The sequence below is a fragment of the Perna viridis genome, chromosome 10, assembly GCF_037379345.1.
Source record: "Perna viridis isolate PV_CMFRI_1.1 ecotype Kerala chromosome 10, ASM3737934v1, whole genome shotgun sequence".
Taxonomy (NCBI): Eukaryota; Metazoa; Mollusca; class Bivalvia; order Mytilida; family Mytilidae; genus Perna; species Perna viridis.
The window spans coordinates 10,690,270-10,710,655 of record NC_142454.1 but is presented as its reverse complement, the minus strand read 5'-3'; the positions used below and the strand labels follow the sequence as shown (position 1 = coordinate 10,710,655).

At 33.3% G+C, this 20,386-nt stretch overlaps 1 protein-coding gene across 1 annotated transcript; it reads right to left on the bottom strand.

The window, feature by feature from the left end:
- Positions 1-3,242: 3,242 nt before the first annotated feature.
- On the bottom strand, positions 3,243-19,558 carry LOC148604496 (uncharacterized). Its single transcript, XM_088550967.1, has 6 exons — positions 19,426-19,558; positions 10,122-10,192; positions 9,849-9,960; positions 7,635-7,687; positions 6,994-7,050; positions 3,243-3,715 (listed from the first exon to the last, which is right to left on the bottom strand). Exons 1-6 carry the CDS (start codon positions 19,515-19,517, stop codon positions 3,243-3,245), a joined length of 858 nt encoding a protein of 285 aa, XP_088407093.1. The 5' UTR covers positions 19,518-19,558.
- Positions 19,559-20,386: the final 828 nt, after the last annotated feature.

The following is a 20,386-nucleotide window of genomic DNA, read 5'->3' as shown; positions in this document are numbered from 1 at the left end:
GAAATAGAGTTGAAATTATTTCAGTTTTTCCGTATTGAGATACGAGAAGAGCAGCAGATTCGTTATAATAATGCAACATGTATAAAAATGAAAAAAAAATAAATAAAGTAATAGAAACAAACGAAATAAAGTTATCTAGAAAAAGAAAATATATTAAATATAATGACAGAATTAACATTAAAAAAAACACAGAGAGCAAATGAGAAGTTTCAATGATGTAAAAACGGCGTTGAGAATCTTTTGGAAAGGTTTGCTAGATATGTCATATTACATGTAATATTATTTGACCTTCGAACGAAAGACAACATTTATTTGATTTTGATGATATGAAGTTAGAAATTCAGATCAAGATACAATTAGCATTACACTGATATCCGATGAAAGGGAAATTAAGGGAACCATGATTAGAACGGTTATAAAAAAATGATCCAAAGATAACGACTTGCAATAAAAAAAAAGACACTATCAACTAAGTTTAAGAAAACCCAAACCAAACGTAAATTATCAATCGTGACTCCACTAAAAATGTAACATTAAACGGATGAATGCTAGCGTAAGCATTCCATGTTTTTCTAAAATCATGTAAAGATGCGTGCTCGTAAGATAGAAAATGTAAAATAATTTTTGGCTAGTGAGTTGAATGAATGTTCCTAACAGTTTACCTGAGAAGATGTTACCGATAATTTACATTCACCTTAGATATAGCAGATTCACAAAATGATTTATACACAATACGATATACCTGAATAAAAGGGAAAACAAAATTTGATACTTATAGCAATCCTTTCAGTAGTGAGCGTCTTAGTTGTACCATTATACCCAAGGAAAATTCTTATGGAATACCTAGACTCACATTGGTAAAAAAAGGGCAAATACATATGAACCTTTGTAAAGGCCCGAGGCCTAAATGTCCATTTTGATTTGATAATTCATTGAGAGGTTTGGATATCAAAATATATATCAGTAAGCAGCGTCAGCGAAAGACCTATAGACCAACTGATAATTTGTGCACAAGATGACAGAATTGAAAAAAAAATATTTAAACTGCAACCTCTCTTCTTGAACAGCCAAAATGTATTGACCATATATTTTCTAGTGATTTATGGGTCACTGACTGAATATAACTTTTGCGACATCACAAACGTTAAATTGTTTTGAAGTTGCCAGGATGTCTAACGCTTCGAATAAAAACGTTGTTTTCCTTCGTTAAAGAACGTCATTTTTCGTTTGAACATTTTGGTGCTGATATCAACTATGATAATGCACGGACTTGACAGTCATTCGTCTCGAAACAGTGAAAGTAATCTACACAGCCTTGCAATACCCGCGGTTCTAATCCTCAGCCGTATACTAGTTTTATGTCAATTCAATGCACTGTTTTTGTTTTTGTAAATATTCACTTCAAAGAAGATATACTGACTGATTGCAATAATTAATACGATTAAATGACTAAATATTTGGGTGATATTTCATGATAAGATCTACATATGATGCAAGCTTTTCAGTATTGAGAATTCTATACACTCCAATGACTCCTGTGTTCGTTGGTTGCAATCGGTAAAACCATTAACGTGCACAAAATGTAAATGAATAGAGACGTATGGTAAAACAATCTCGTTGATATGCCTTGACATGAACATTTAAATAATTGGTTGTGTTGTTGAAAAAATACATCTTAACTGTACACGCTGAAGTCTTATTGATACTGGTTTTGGTCACACAAACAAATTTTACCGATAAACTGACTGTGCAATATCCCGCATTTTAAATCAGACTATACTAAGATACCTAGACAAATAATTCCAAATTGAAAGATTTGTTGAATGTAAACTTTCGAAATGTTTCTATAATCAACCAATTTACAGGAACTTCTCTGTGACTCGTGTCGAAGAGCTGCATTATTGTTGCTAGACTATTACTGGATTATTCTCCTTTGCAATATGACAAGTACTGCTAGTGGAACAGGACATGCTTACCTCTTCGGAGCACCTAATACCACTCCTGTTCTTTTTATTGAGTTTATTTTGCTAGTGCTTTGATTTTTTTGTTATAGTCTTGTTTTTTTCTGTTCTTGAGTCTGTATATGTTTTCTGTTATTTTAAGTTTGCAGCATTGTTTATGTGGATCGTCATAAACTACTGTTTTACCCCAGTCAATGATTTGAATTTTGACATTATTCAAACGCCGGCGCTTTGGCATTACAATGTATTTTTGCCGATATTTAGTGTTAAAATTAACAAAAATCATTTTAAATTTAACTTTGAAAAAAAAATAATGTCAGACTTTGATATCAGTGAAACCTGTCTAAACCGAACCCTGAATAATTCGAAAACCTGCCTTAACCAGATACTTCTTGACGTCCTCTTGTATCAATTTTAATATGATTTAATCTGGGTAAACCGAACACCTTTCGAAACCGAATAAATGTTAAGTCTGAAAGGGATTCGATTTAGACAGTTTTCACTGTACTTGTCAGTAATAAATACCATAACGGAAATATTTTAACATGACATCCGTTTACATAAAATTAGTTTTGCCCCATAAAGATATGTCAATGTCTAAGTGGCGTAAGCGTTACCATGAATTGCACACCTTCTGCATACCTACTGAAAAAAGAATGAGTAAGGCACCACCTACTACCAACCAAGCATCGGACTTCTACATTTTTGTTACGTTTATTAAGTAATTGAAAAAAGGGACGATAACTGAAACAGGCGAGATAGGTTTGGTACATTTTTTTGTAAAACGGTTGTCCATTAAAACATTGAATACCTAAGCTTACTGATAATGTAAATATAACTTTCTTTAGTTATTAACTGCATATCTTAATTAAATGCCATTTTGACTTTGCATTTACTTTCCTGACGCATTTCTGTGCTCCTATCTGGATGAACATAGTAGTATATCGTTAGTCTGGCATGCGACGCTGGTAATACGAATACTCAATATTTCAGACAATAAAGAAACACTTTAGTCAAATGCACCAACTCACTGTAGTAAGTATAGTACAGTATTTGTTTGGCTTTTGTATACGATTTAAGAAATAAATTCTTTCCTTAAACACGATAAAAGCACCTTCATTAACTGAGCTGACATGATTATATAACTTAGATTATTTTTCGTAATCTAGTATTTGAATACAAAGCTGCGCACAGGAAGTTCATTTTTGTCCAATATATATATATCAATCATTTGAATTTAATATATAGATGATTAACTAATCTACATAATCATTATATGCATTATTGTGCATAGTGGCTAGTGACAAAGTGAATTTGATTTGGTAAGGGTAAAGCTGAACCCTTTAGAATAGGCATATATGGATAAAGATAGTCAGAGGTTATATCAGCGACTGATCCGGAGTTGCTGTTCTCAGAAGTCTGAGAAAAGAGTTTTGGTATCATGTAATGAACAACTGGGTCAAGATATCCATCATCTTTATTTTCTATTGCGTCAGTGTTGTTAATTTCTAAATTATCGACCTGTGCTGGTATTTCTTGTTGAAGATTTCTTTCTAGTACATTTTCTTCAATTTCCTCATACTGGTTTTCATACTCCAAATCATTGCTGTTTGTTTGTTGGACACTTGTCTGTTGTTTTCTACCTCGATGTAATATTATATGTATGGCAATATGTATCATGATGGAAATAACGATGACAATTACTAAAATACCACTTATATAAATATACGATGAGTGTGTGGTCCAAAAGGATTCTATAATGAAATCATTCATATCAATAAACATACATGGATAATATTCTAAATGTACTTAAAGTAATGTTGTGTTATATCTCTGTAAATTTTATCCCACTGAAATGTTTTTTTCCAATGTAGTGTTTTTATCAAATGTGGGTCGAATAATAAGATTTGTTTATATTGAAATTGGAAGTTTCAGAAAATAATTATAACTTCCATAAGAAAGCAACCACATTTTGCACAAAATAAAAGAGTTGTGTCTTTTCATTGAATTTTAGTGCTTTCTTTATAATTTTTTTTCTTTAACCGTTGCAGTTATTCAAAAATCAACATTCATTTGTGAGGAAGGATGCATTTGTGGTATGGAATCGATGAAACAAAATTTTGCTGTGCCAATTACTGCATAGGTTCTGCATGGACGCCCTCTTAAAATTTGTGTAATGGTGTTTAAGTGAAGTGCGGGCAATATTCATTTCCTAAAACACTTGAGTTGAATAGGTTGAAAGAATAATTTACTTTTGTTACTTTGTATGTATGATTTTAGTTACTTTATGTTCTTTTTTGTGTATGTCTGTTTTCCATGTCTGGTTTTGTCCCTGGATTACATTCTTTTGATTACCGTTATAACCTTGGTTCCCTTGATTACTCTTTTAAATCAAACAATTTAAAATTATCATGTTTATTATAACATCTTCCTAGAATATGATAAGATCATATGTTCTTGATCTTGTTAAACATAAAGGTTGCACCTGAAGGATAAAACACATACTTAGAAGACATAGGACTTATGGCGATGAAGCTTAGTGTCAAATATGACACCACCCCCTACAAATTAGAAGCTAAGAAAATGTTACCACAACTGTTCGAACGTACAGACGGATCTATTGATGATATAATAGTTGTTGATAAACTGGTCAATATCGTGATACTTAGACTGACTGTCCTACGGGCATTCTTAATATCACGATATTGACCAGTCTGTCAACAACTATTATGTTTATTTCATTGAGGAACCATTTCCTTGACTCTTTTTTCAAATAATTCTTGTGAAATAAATCTCATATTTATCTTATTCTGTTAAGCACTAATGTTATACAACTGGACCATATCTCTTCCATTCTAAAATACAGTGTTGAAACCAAAACAAACTTCTCACAATAGTACTAGCGTCTTCGTCAATTCCTTGCTGTTGACAAAATGATCTAGATAGTATGTGCTTCCGATTAGCTGCTGTGTATTGCTTGTCGGGCTGAACAACCCAGTTGCATAATTTACTGGGTTTAAATATCCTGTCGTGCCCAAATTTTAATTTGGGATAATTTTACAGCATTTCGTCCAACAGAATAGATAACCAGTCCAAAACGTAGCCCCGATTAACACTTGGTTTTCTCTGTGAACCATTCGCAGTAAGCATAAACCTCAAAGGAGTCTCTCATTGATTGAAATTGTTTTTAAAGGTAAGCTTATTCTTCGGACACCCCAGTTTACTCTGCCTTGTGGTCGGCTCAGACTGCTTTCTTTGTACATCACAAGGCGTTTCATGCTTTCCGACATAGGTTTTTGTTACTATAGTATTTTTGTCCTTTGCCTACAAGGGGATGTATATCTCTTGCTTATTCGCCTTCAATGCATTCAATTTCAACTTTATTTGTTGGACTCCATATACATTATTAATCCGACTTGGATCGAACTTGGCGATGTTTTTGCTTATTTGGCATTCTAAAAGGTTAGGGATTCTTTTGACTTGGTAGTATTTGGTTACTCTTATGCACGTTTTCGGTCTACTTCTTCATGGATCGGTGCAAAATGTATGGTCCGGTGCAAATACCCCCGCATGTGATTTTCTTGCTGACAGGTTCATATAGTGATACATATATACTGGACCCAACTCAGTAGCCAGTGTTTGTCTATGTCGATTTCGAGTTGAAATTACATGTAATAATTAAAAACAAGCCACTATTCCTCTCTGTTATCTTTAACTAAAATCGTATCTAAGACCCTTTGACTTATATCAACCACAGTCGTAACACACTATGGAAAGTCTGTTTGTCCAAACGTGTATCACTTATTGACGTTAATTTCTAAGAAGTTATTGTCTCCTCTTTTAAGGCTTTTTATGGTAATTCTTCTCACACATTCCACTTACTGTCTCTCTACTATTGTACTTTTTCCTGCACTGTTTCCAGCGTTTCATCTTCAGGGAGCCTGCTGATACCGTTTTTTTTTAATTTTGCTTTATTTGTATGAACTACAGTCTTAAGTAAAGAGAGAATTCTCCAACACCAGTTCTTAAGAATGGATTTTAATTTGCCGTGAACAGTACAATCACATGGTTAAAGTCGTTATGTTGTACTTGCCGGCACACAGAAATATTTCTACCCGGTCCAATCTTGTGTAGGAGTTTTAGATTTTATACATCGCATCGCATCCACCCCAAAGAATTTCAGAAAAAGGATACTTCAGAAACAGTGAAGTCAGCCTAATATCTTAACCTACACACAGAGATTGATGGTAAAGAAAAATTATTGACCGAAATATACGACAAAAGCAGACTTTTCCTTTCCTTTTATTTCTGGCAACATCCCTTCAGCACCTGTGTGTGGAATTTTATATTACATATACTCATACGTTATGCCGTAAATACGCAGATGTTTTGTACCGCACTAGACTTCTTAAAAGTGAGCTTCTGAAACAAGGTTATGTTGCTACAAGATTGAAGTCATCACTACAGAAGAGCTATGGTCGTCATCATGAACTCGCAATCGTGAATTGCTACGGTGTATCTATCTACACCTTGATAACAGATTTGTTCAACTTTTCATAGTTTCCCTTTCCACTTTAGTCTTAACCAGATTTGATATGTTTTGAGGAACTCTTTAGGAAAACAGAGAACGCTTAACCTTCCGGTGTTCGTACATGGCCTCATTTACTTTTGTTATTTTGTATGTATTATTTTTGGTTATTTTATGTTCTTTGTCATAGATGTCTGTTTTCCGTGTCATGTCTTTGTCCCTGGATTACATTCTTTAGATTTTTGCAAGATTCTTGATTATTCTGTTTCTATATATGAGATTTCGTTTTGAAATCCACTTCCTGAGGTCAGTTTTCAGGGGACATTCCAGATTGACTTCCTCAGTTGTAAAATGACTTCATAATTTTACCCTTAGCTACCAGAGGCTTAATTCATATCCACTCTGTCACAGAATCGTGAGAGTCTGTTTACGGATTTTATTACCACTTTACCATAGATAAAAGGAGTACAGTAAAATCTGGAATTGCTTGAATATTCATCTTACCTTCCGTGTTTTTTCTTTGTTCTTCGTTTTGTAAGCCTGTCACTTCATCACGTACGACTAAAGTAAGTGATAGCACTGGTCAGATGTAGATTAGCTAAAACCCTTGTTTTAAACATATTTATTGTACACGTATTTTTTGTACAATCTTATCAATTCCACTTTGATACAAATTTTAATGCAATTTTATGTGTTTATACTTTGACAGCTACTGATTTAGGCTTTAATGTTGATTTTATTTGTCCAAAAACTTCTCTCAATGGAACGATCACAATACGACCAGTTTAATTAGACACATATGTTGTGAATCATACAGGGGCATGATAGTTTATAATACACCGAATGTAAAGATATTTTTATAACGAGTAACAATTCGTTGAAACCAAAAAAATGTTTCACCCTTGTCTTTAGAGTCTACATTTTTGGAGCCGTAATATTTAAACTCATATGTAAAATGAAAAATGTCGCAAAAGAAATTAAGTTTAATTGTAAGTAGAAGAATCGGTAACTGAAAAAAATACAATAAATCACGTAAGTATCAAAAATTATACACTTATTAAAGTTACAGTGATTTAAGCTAAATTGTAAGTAAAATTTTATCTTTTCTAGGAAACAAAAGAAATACACATTAAAAGTAACAGTACCTGGACCCCTTGTGGTTGTACTTATGTCCACGCAGCCATCCTTAAAATCACACCTGAAAAAAAAAAAACTTAAAACATATAAATAAGCTACTTCAAAAAACCTTACGGATTTTCTGAAAGAGAAGATAACATTATACTCGGCGTCACATAAATAAGATACTGTTAAAATTTGAATAAAAATATTGTCTACGACTTTATTGACACTTACCGTCGTTTAAATTGTCTTAAATGACTTGCTAATTCGTTTTGCCAAACGGCTTCTCCCTAAACATTGAATCATTTAATTCCGGTGAGATTTTAATTCTCGGTCCCAATATTTACATTATCAAAAGTCGGCCATGTTTACAGTGATCGGGTTGCTAGGAGATGTTGTTTACGTTTAAATAGTTTGTCCAAAAACCGAAGAACCCAGAATGCATTTCGGCGCTAATTCGGATATCTCGGATTTATTCTACGCAAACATCGTACAACATCGAGAAGTTGATCAAGCAGACGATTGTCACCGGAGTTCGACGAGAACTTACGAACTTCGTTTGTAAACAAATCATCCCGTAGAAACCAACATGGTGGATATTAGTATAGGATTTTCCAGTAAGGATTTGTTACGCACGATTTCAGCCAATGAACGACTCGTTGGAACTATCACGTCATGCATACATGCGAACTATCTTCAGATTAAATAAAAGAGAGACAACTGTAGCCGTAAGTCCCGACAGTTTAAAAAATAGAGCTTCAAATCGAAAATGTGGTGTATGTGACTTCGAGTACAGATAAAATTGACTTGGAATATCTGTGGCCTGTGACTTACACTTTGTTGTGTTCATTCTTATTGTAAATTGATTTAGATTGAACAATTTTTTGAATTAATCAGTAGTTAAAGAAGAATGGTATAGCAGATATCAAAGGTTTGAAAAAGAATTTGATAAATGAAATTCAAATGTTTTGCTCAGTAATTTGTCTAACCTTTTTGCAGAATGATTTGTTATTTTACTACTGCACTCCTGACATTACTGTCATATTGTTTTTATGTATACAAGCGTCTCAGAATGTGATGACTCTATTAACTACAATGCTCAGTTGGATCAAATTGATTCAGGGAAGATAATGTAAACTTATGATAGGGTCTGAAAAATTCCCAACGATGTAATAATTTTTTGGTCGTAGCTTGCCGAGTGGTCTAGGGCGCTGGACTTTGTGCAGGCAGTGTCCCGCAAAGGGAACGACCAACAATTTGAATCGCAAATTTGACAGTTCTAAAACCGTTGGGAATTTTTCAGACCCTTCTTTAAGTTTACGTTAACTGTAGTAATTTGATCTAATGGAGCAGTGTAGCGAATAGAGTCGTCACATTCTAAGACGTCTATATATATATATATGTGTGTGTGTGTGTGTGTGTGTGTGTGTGTGTGTAAAGCAGTGCTACATTCCCTTGATAACTCCAGGGTTTTTAAGTTAATTTCTGTGTTTAAAGTCTATCTGTTATAATGATAGCATTTTTGTAATATATTGGAAATAAATATCAAAATGAATTATACAGCACCTGGTATCGAACAAAAAAGTTAGTTGTCTTTAATTGTATCTGTCAGTCAGTTATTTGATGAATAGACTATACCCTGAATAAGTTAGAGTTACCTCTTTTGGTCAGTTTTAAATAGGTAATTTTATAAAAAAAACTCTTTCTGTTACAATAGCGAGAATTGAACTTTCTTTGTATTGTATGCATTTTATTGACACATCAATTTTTGCCAAATAATGTCATTGTAATCTGCCTAAGAATAAGACTTTTATTACCATTTTCTTATTTTTAACCAAATTTTAAATGCTATTTTATCTATGTCTGAGTGAAAATAAGTTTGTAACTTTAATGAAAAAAATAATTGAAGTTTGCAATTTAAAATATTTGTCCATCTTATTTTCAGTGTAAATGTGTTGTACAAGTAGCATTGCCTTATTAAGTCATAAGCTGTTATGGAGTCCTCTGTGTTTTCCTTCTTTTTTGGAGGGTGGGGGGTGGGGTGATGAAGTTATGGCATTCATTTTATGTTTTAGTATGGTTGCAAAAATACTAGTGAAACAAAATAGTAATGGCAAGAGAAAAGAGTATATAAAGGTATTTTTAGAAGAAAAAAAATAAAAAATGATTTTTTTTTTGCAGATCGAAACGTACTTTAAATTGAAAGAATTTAAGATCATATAAAACAAGTATATATTTACCTTTCATTACGCTGACAGTTACAGGATGACTTACAGTCTTTACCATAGTGTCCATAAGAGCAATTTTGGCAGAAACCTATTTCTGGTTCATATGTTTGGCCATACGGACACCCTTAAAGAAATAGGCATATACTAACTAATTTAGTTGTGTGAACGAATTCATGAATTAAAACAAAAACATATTACGACAAAGACAACCCTTACCAAACAGAAAACAAAACTAATACAATTAAAGGAACCAATGTACAACTAGGTTACAAAACACTAACTTACCACAAACTCCCTGTGTCTCTACGAGAGGACGACAACAGTAGTAGGTCGTTATTTCGTTTTCACCATTTCTCCTGTAAAGAGTTATTATGTATATATACTTTCTTGTATACTTTATTTCTGCTAAACCTATGTAGAAACATTGGTATACATATAAACATGCATATTTTACAATATTAATGTACAAATACCCAACTGACAAAAAAGTAAGAAAGATAAAATAGTGAGGAATATCGTTTGAAGTATAAATGACTAACTTTTAATGTAATTTCACAATTTCCAACGTTACACCGTGTTGAACCAGACTCCATGAATAATTGGTCCGAACATGCCCAAGTTATCATTAATGGCGATCAAGAGTACTAAAAGGTTTGACCTGTGGTCGGATGTTAAACAACCAATCAATCAAATTAATTCGCAGGACAACATTCACCTGAAAACACTGCAGAAGAAACCAAATGATTACTATGAGCGAAAAGATCGATTCTTGTGAAATATACGGGGAAATTATAAGATATGTAAATTATTTTTTTATGAATAATAACACAAAAGGTAAATTGTTATAATTCTTCTTATGATATTACCCACACGTGAACACGTGTTATCTTTGTAGGTATCATTTACAGGTTGAGACAGTGACGTCAGTCAGCGGTATCATTGTTCTTGTAAGTTTTTGTATTAAGCATGGTAAAATCTAACCTTCGAATTACTATTAATTCCGATGTTCCGTATCATAACCTCTAAGTAAGCATTATCATTATCCTCGAACAAACAATTCCGCATTTTGTCTCCCACATATATTGTCTTAAATCAATACTTAATAAAATGTTGGATGGGCTCGATTTTCTTAGAGATCCGTTCACAGGGAAAACTAGTATGGATTTAAAGTGAAGTGTGAACAGATATAAACAAGACTCTAAATAAATGGTTTTGTCTTGAAAATTAGTTCCTTCTGTCGATTGAAGTGTTTTGTGAATGTTTTACGAGCTTGTAGTTTCGAAAACCTTGTTGAAGTAAAACCAAATTGATAATTAATAATAATGAATAAAAAATTATTCATTTTATCGTAAAATTTAGTAATAAGCTTGCCATTATTAATATCAGAACTGAGATCAAGACACGCGCATCACTTGGGTTGATATTTTCATCCAGGTGGAATTGTTGTCCCTTTGACAAACTTATCATCGTTATATGTTGATTATTATCATTATTATCAAACAGTTTCAAATTTTGGACGGCTAATGGAAATTCTAAAAAATTTGCATTCCTCCAGAAAGGTGTGTTATCTATTGACTTGTATTTTACATAGTTTGGTTAAGAGTTGATAAAGGCCATTTTTGTTTTTAAAAAGCAATTTCTTCACTTTTCAAAAACATTAAAAATATAATTTTTTAAAGCACACTTTCTCGGCTTTATATTGGCTATTTTTGATGAACATACACACATATCATGAATTTACAATCATGTATATATTAAGGTTAAATGAGTTTTAATAATTCACAGAGAAACTGTAATTTAATCCTACAGTTTTAAGTAGTGAAATTGGCAGTAAAAGCAACAAATGCAAAAGCATATAACATAAATCAGAAACAGTTAATACTGTTGAGAGAAACAAGAAAGACTCCACATCAAAGGTAAAATCCATGGAAAACAAAACGATGATAATCCTTTGAAATCAAACTAAAAGTAAACATTTCCTGAATTTTTTTCTTCTAGTACGTTGATGACAAAGAGCACAAGAATATTAATTTAAAAAAAAACTGTGACTTATAAATTAGTACAACAGTAATCGTACGTGTGTCCTTCTGTTCGACTATTATCCAATTCTCCTGACCTTCTTTCAAACATCTGCGTATTTTGAGGGAGATATACGACCAGACATACCAACATAACTCTAGTTATGGGGATTATTAAAAAAAGATAAAAAGTGAAGTTTTGCCTGAGGGATTTTCCTAAATGTTACTAAATACTTTATGTCCCCCTTCCCCGTGTGATGCGAAAGAAAAGTAAATGACAAAGGAAATTTATTTAGGAACAAATTTGACTTTTATTTGTTTTTTGAGTTCAGAATGGTCCAATTTTATCCATCGCAGAATACTTAAAAAGTGCTTAAAAAGTAAATGACCTTATTATTTAAAACCAAAAAACAATGATAAAATAAATGTAAAATACAAAAGTACCACTCTCATAATGTTGCGAATTTCGATATGCTCTACACGTATTTCAAGGTGTAATCTCCCATTGAATACAAATGACGATTTTAATCTAAAAAATTATTACCAAGAAGTTCTAAAATCCAAAAGTATAGAAATAGAAAGCAAATTCGAGAACTTCTACCTTGTGCTATCCAAGAGATTAAGTCATGGTGTTTCATGAATTTGAAATATGTATTACTGCAAATAAAGTATATATAAATGATTTGTGGTCAGACAAATCTGACTACTGGGTTGGTGAATAGCCTCGGGACCTTGGGTCCACCAGCAGTGGCATCGATCCAGTGGTTATAAAATTCGAAAGTACTAATCATATAAAATTGCAAATATTCTGTACACGTGTTTCAAGGAGTACAGTACCTGTATGGGATAAACTTCCCATTTTATGGGGTATGAGGGAATGGGGCATGGGGAATGGGGGAATGGGGGATGGGGCAATGGGGAATGGGGCAATAGGGAATGTGGCATTGGGAATGGGGTAAATGAATAGGGCAATGGCAATGGGGCGAGGGAATAATTTTGATTGGTCAATCAAACAAATTGTTCTGCCTTTTTCCGCTAGCAACGTACCTATCATAATTCTATGACAGCAATTAAAATAATTTTTAAACCAGCTTGTTTTAGAGTAATTTTTAATTATTACAAGTGTCGCAGATTTTTGGCTAAAATATGAGTGCCGCAACCACCAACTGGATAAAAATATTACCAGTTTCAATATTGTTAACAATAATTTGGGACCATTATTGAAATTAAAATTGTTCGCACCTTTACAATCTGAAGAAATGTGTTATTTTTGAGAAATTTGATTGAAATAAATGTATCACAGCCACACATGATGCTTATTTGGACAATTTTAACATTTTAAACAATACTATAAGACCATTAAGGATATTTCAAGTATATGCAAGCATTCAATTTGCAAATAATATCTCATTTTCAAGAATTTGGTCTGAAATATATGTATCAAAGCCATCAACATAATAATGATATATACAATTTGAACATTTTTACAATTATTTTAGACTAACAGGTATATTAAAAAAGCAAATTCACTTAGCAAAAATATGTCATTTTGCAGATTTTTGACTGAAATATGAGTGTCGCAACCACCAACTGGATAAAAAAATTGCCAGTTTTAATATTTGTAACAATAATTTGGGACCATTATTGAAATTAAAATTGTTCGCACCCTTACAATCTGAAGAAATATATTATTTTTGAGAAATTTGATTGAAAAAAATGTATCAATTTTCACATTTTAAAACAATTATATAGGACCATTAGGGTAATTTTATGTGTTCGCACTCATTTACATTGTAATATACAAAAATATCTCATTTTCAAGAATGTAGTTTGAAATATATGTATAACAACAATCAACAAAAATCTTATCTGGACAATTTTAACATTTTTAAAAATAATTTTAGAAATCAAATTCATTCACAATTTATACATGTATCTATAGTTTTAAGAATATTTTGCATGATTATTTCTCATGCAGCTCGGAGTGGCGATAATACATGTAAACAATGCAAATATCGCGAGATTTCGATAATTCCCGAGTTCGCCGTCGAGATTCTAAAATCAATATTGATTGCACAACAATTTCTACATCCTAATGCATTATATGTGTTTGATAAAACATTTACTCTTTTTTTCCTTTCGGAATGGGAAAAGGCATTGGACAACGGGAAATAAGTCGATGCAATGAGGATGGAGCAATGGGGAATGGGGCTATAGGGAATAGGGTATGGGGCAATGGGGAATGAGCAATGGGGGATGGGGCTATGGGGAATGGGCATGGGGCAAGCGGGATGTTTATACCATACAGGGACTGTAACCTCTCATTAGCAGCATTGAAATCAAATATAAATTAATAAAGATCTTTTCGCTCAAAAACAAATCATGTGTATATGTTTTGTTTTATGTTTGTTTTGTGTTTTTTGTTCACAATGACAATTAAAGAACATAGCAATAAAAAAAATCGTTGAACCACATACAAACTCTACTTGTCGTCAGTTGTGAGAAATTTAAGGTGTTATAATATCCAAAGCGGAAGATGTATACGTCAAAGGGAAACTTTTCAAGACCTGCCAGTTCGTAGGGATATTAAGGAAGTAAACAATATCGATTATCACAAAATCAATTATCAATTATTTCCTGGTTAACGAAAGCTATTATATATAGTCAAATTGGCCTAATGGCAGGGATTGCAAATAAAGAACACTCTATGTAAAAAGAATAATTTTTGCCACCTCTGAAAAATTCAATTAGTTTCATAGACTTTCAATTGTTTGCAAAATTACAACTACTATTGTCTAACTAAGTTCGTGTCGTTCCTGCCTATACTTCATATGATGAGTGCCCAAACTAATGAGATTTTGTCATAAATGAGATATTTTCAACCGAATCAAAGATGAAAATATTTCATTAGCGTGTCACATTCTCAGACAAGCTTCTCATTTTAAATAAAACGACGGCGAACAATTATCAGTTGATCGCCATTTTATGATAAAATCTGTATATTGACAGAATATCTACATTTTACCCAAACATCTCAAATGCTTCAGCAAAACTACAGTAAGTGCAAGAAGTGGAAAAGATGACGCCAAGATAAAATGAGGGCCTGTTACCTGAGACACACTTTGCAATTTCAGTCATAAAAAGAAAATATTAACACAGGAGCTTACTACAACTATCAAATGTGCAGACCATCTAGTATGTAACTAGTCGAGTTGCATATTTGACAGTGGAAGCAAGTCCTTGTCCATGAACATTCAAGTGATCTGTCCTTTCTACTTTGGTGATAAACTCTTGATCAAACCTTCCACGTAAGTGATCCCATAATTGTAATCGAAGTAAATATATATTAATAAATACCTTTGTACAATTTTGTGATATAAAATGTTGTCAAACTGTCCTTGTTAAATAACACTATAACAATAAAGTTGAAAAAAAAAATACACTTTCTGTGTGTCCGTTACACCCTTAATTTCGTGCATTATAAATCTGTGATAATTGGTTTGCACTCATATGTGGTATTTTTGATACATAATGGACTGAGGGGTTTCTTAACGCCCTTTGCTATCATTTGTGGTCTCTCATGGACAGTGTAAAGCATCGAAGCGTTCACACAGTCCCTAGGCAAAGTCATACAATGTACCTGTAAATGAAGGTCATGGTGTTTTCGGGGAAATTAGTTCTAGAATTCTAGTAGTCTTTCTGAAATTTACATAGAATGTACCACATAATTTAGTATTGTCTCATATGGTAAAACAAGGGTTATGTGATAAATTAAAACAGTCATGGTGTAAGAAAGTTTTTGATACTGCTAAATGTTTGAATTTTAGAACAGTTAAATGTAGTCATAATTTAAAAAATATATATATTTTATTGATCGGCCTTTTGACCCAAGAAAAAGTTTTTGTAAGTATAGTTGTTTTCATCACAAATTGTCTGATAACGCTTCATTCAAAAAAACATTTATTGGACATTTGTATTAAATGTAAAAAACATGTCTTTTTGATGTCTTATTCTGTGTGTGGTAGATTTTATTGTTAATCTGTATATATTATACTCCCTTGCTTGAAAACCAGGATGTTTATGGCGATCGTGCTGTCCGTCCGTTTGTGCGTCTTCAGTTTTCATGCTAGTAACTTATTTCCATTCATTTAATTACCATTGCATCAAGACATCCCTAAAGTCATTCATTTTGCGAAACAAAATTAGAGGCATTCTAACATAGAAAAAGCGGTAGCCATTCATTCATACACAAAAAAAAGTTCATTGCCAAAACTGAGGTACAGTACTTAACAACTCAAACTGCCCTAACACTTTTTAACAGTATGTACTACATTGTATCAATTAACAGGTATGAATGTATAACTTCTGTTATCAACAGGAGACTGGTAGTAAGACACCAACTTAAGAAACATATTTTTTACCTGGATTTGGTTAGGGGGGTGGTCATTTCTAAAAAAAGTTTCTGATTTTTTTATCCCCGTGATATTTTTTATCTCCAATGTACTTTTGCATAAAAACTCGATCCACCTGATACCAAAAATTATAAGGTCCCTGATTTTCCAAAATTGTAGAGCCATTTATATAACTTACCCCTGTCTTGATCAGAGCACTCACCAAGATTATTCATTTCTACAGAAACGGATAAAAATATTCTCTAAGGGATAATTTACATATATTCAAAATAAAACTAAGTGACTTAAGGTAGATCATACATATTTTTAGTAGATAAATTTGCCTAGTTTTTTTCTTAAAGATGGCATTAAATGAACATACTTTAGAATTTTAATCTTAAAAAACATAGATCACTGAACCTAATTTTGAGATACTTGAGCCTTCTCACTATATATATATTATATGGCTTTTTAAGGGAATTTTCAATATTTCGCAAACTTCTAAATGGTGGTAGATAACATTTCTTATAACTTTATATGAAGAACACTTAGTTGACATTCTTGCATATTCAAAACGAAAATGTGCTTTACAAACTTTTTTTGCAATATTGAATAAACTTAAATTTCAAATGGACATTTTCCTTCCAATTATCTACCTTTGAAAGATTTTCCCGCGATTTATCTCCCCTTGAAAGAAGCTATTGTAAAAAAAAGTTTTTAATTTTACCATTCTAATTTTCACTTCATTTCAAACACTATTAGTTTATAGAAAACGTATATGTCTGTATGATTTGGCAAGATGACAGAAAAGAATGCTCCGTGTAATAGGTATGATCTACCTTAAGTACTAAAGGATTATAGACTATAAGACCGAGACAAGAAAGACATGTTTGTTTGTTTGTTGGGGTTTAACGTCCGAGCAGCAATATTTCAGCTATATTCAGCCGATGAACATGAAATTGATGATAAAATGAACATGAAATGATGATGAAATGAAATAGGGATGGGACACAAGGACAATGGGGTCCACAAATTTTGATTGCCACTGGAAATAGGGAGAGATGGGTAGGGACGGGCAATTTAGCCTCTTGTAGCGGAGCCTTATGGTTCCTACTCCGGGAGAATACCACAGTATTGTTCTTTGACATGCAAGGAATGTGGCATCTTTCGCAACACAGTCCACCACTATGGTTTGCGGTCAGGTTTTCCATATTTAAGCCTGACAACCCCAGCATGCAACACGCCAGGGGTACCACATTCCACCACCTGGGGCCCACATCCCAGTTGCTCTGGTGCAGAGTGCCCTAACCCCCGGTTAGGGTTCTGAGCACTATGCAGTCGCCTTTTACGACAAGCTTAGCGCTGCTGCAGGGGCAGAGAGAAATGTAGCAAAAATATGACTTCTTGTCGTTACTTTGACAAAGAGACAGCAAAATATTTTAAATCACATTTTACAAAAACAAAACAAAAATCAACAATACCATGCGAGAAATTAGCATTTCTAACACATGCACAGACGATAGAACAGAAAAACCAGATTGTATATCCAGCGAGAAAGAACCGGAAAAGACATTCTTGGTGACAGTTCTTATGGGGATAACTCCGACCTCTTTGATTTTATAACTGTACAAATTTAAGCATCAGATGGATAATAGTTGAATAAATGAAAGATATACAAGGCAAGTGATATATGTACATTGTTCTAACTGTAAAAAAAGTTGTATGGCTTGATTGACAATTCTTCATTAGAGATGCCTTTTTAATGAGAATTATCAAAAATAAGTTCTTATCTTTCTTGAGTTGCTGCATCGTGTGATTAAAAAAATAATTACCCCCTCCTTTTGCCATTTAAACGAAACTAAATAATATAGATAAATAATTGAAACCCCCCCACCAACCCCCTTACTACAAAATAAGTCAAACAACACTTATCCCATTTTTCCATCACAGAAAAAAACTGTATCCCCTATATTTTGACCTATCCCCGCATCACAGATAAAAAAAATGACCCCCTACATTTTGACCTGCCCGGCCCTACCCCATACCAATTGAAAAATGATACGTCCGTGAATTGTGAAAGCCAAATGTCTAAAAATACGAACTGGGTTACATGAACTATCTGTGATTGTGAATAACTTCAAATCATTCAGTAGTTAAACATTTTTTAAATTAAATGACCGAGAAAACATCTACATCCAATCGGCCGTGCAGGTCCGGGTGTTAAAAGAATAAGCCTGCAGCAGCGCTAATCTTGTCGTATAAGGCAACTAAATAGTGCTCAGAAACCTAGCCGGGGGCTAGGCGCTCTGCCCACAGAGCAACTGGGATGTGTACCCCAGGTGGTGGAATGGGGTACCCCTGGCGTGTTGCATGCTGGGGTTGTCAGGCTATAATACGGAAAACCTGACCGCAAACCATAGTGGTGCACCGTGTTGGGAAAGATGCCACGTTCCTCGCACGTTAAAAAACCCTGCTGTTGTATTCGATAGGAGTAGGAACCTTTGCGCTCCGCCACAGGAGGCTAAATTGCCCAACCTTACCCATCCCCCCTTTTTCCAGTGGCCATCAAAATTTGTCGACCCTATTATCCTTGTGACCCCTCTTTTTTTCTTCATTTCATTTCATTTTATCATCCATTTCATGTTCATTGTCTGAATATAGCTGAAATAATGCTGCTCGGACGTTAAACCCCAAACAAACAAACAAACCAATCGGTTTCAAAAAATAATCCTGGAAAACAAACTCAAAAACTAAATGACAACGGTACGCAAGCTTTTTTGGAAAGCTTATACTTGTATTATGGATATTATATCAAGTTGTGTGACTATTAAACCCAGCGTTAGCACGAGTAAAACTAAAATTTATCGTATTGCCATATCACAATTGCATGTTCCTTGTCAACTCTTGTATTCATATATTTCCCACATTTGCAACATGCAAGTTCAAGTACACATTTACAACGATTCTTAGTGAACAACTAAGTAGATATTTCTAAAATTCCAGGAGGCGCTTTGCATTCCGGTACACTAAGTGCACGATCCTGGTTGTATTTTCTTGTAAAGGGCCAAACATCCATTGATTGTTTCCTTGGTTAAATATACAAATTGAAATTGGCCAAACGATTCAAATACAACATAAACTATATACAGAGAAATTATAATACCAGTAAAACAAGATTACCTTCTTCTTGAGCAAACACGGGATTGTTCGTCTGTTCGGGAACAACAAACAACGAAAAGAAATATGTACAATCGCATTGAACGAACAACCATTTTGAAATTTTAATTTGATAAGGAAATTTTTCCTTGTACTTGGCTAAGCAAATTAATTGCACACTCAAATTGTGTGCGGAAATAGTACATTGTATGTTTATCTATTGTTCAATAAATAAGGCTTTTGGTTATGTTGCCGGTTTGAATTCTTACCATGCATGAAATGACTGCTTCCCCGCACTTTTGAAAAAGTGATTTTTAATTTTATTCAAATTCCAACTACTTTGGTATAACACAATGCGTAAAATCAATAAATGACGATCATTGGACTATCCGAAATGCTTCCAAATACAGGCGGGCATATATCTAGAATCATCAAACGGGTCGTTATTCACAGCATGCAAGACGATACATTTAAAATGGTGAAGTCTGTCGTTTCATTTTTTAAATTGTTTTCACGGCACCAGTAAGTATTAGTAAGTAAGTAAGAATAACCAGTAAAAGGAAATCAATTTAAGTTATATCTAGACGACCATAAACATTATATCCTATGAATTCTTCAAAATGGACAAAGAGTAGCATTATATTTCTTGGATGCTCAAACGTTTCCTATATTTCATTTCATGCCCGCAAGATGAGTTCATTCTATACTTTTTAATTCAATCGAGTACTAGATTTAGTCCACAAATGAGTCCACGTTTGTGAAATGTAAGTGGCGCAAACTCAACACTGGTACAAATAGATTGTGGCGCAAAAGGACGCAAATTTGTCATGGACGGATATTGCCATTATGAAATAAAAAAACATGTACTTTTCTGTTGAATCACATTTACTAAGAGTTTAAAGTTTCAAGAAATTTTTGTCATTAATAATATCCTCAGATGTCTGTAATGGCTCTCGGTGCTGCATCGGGACATTACAGCCATCAG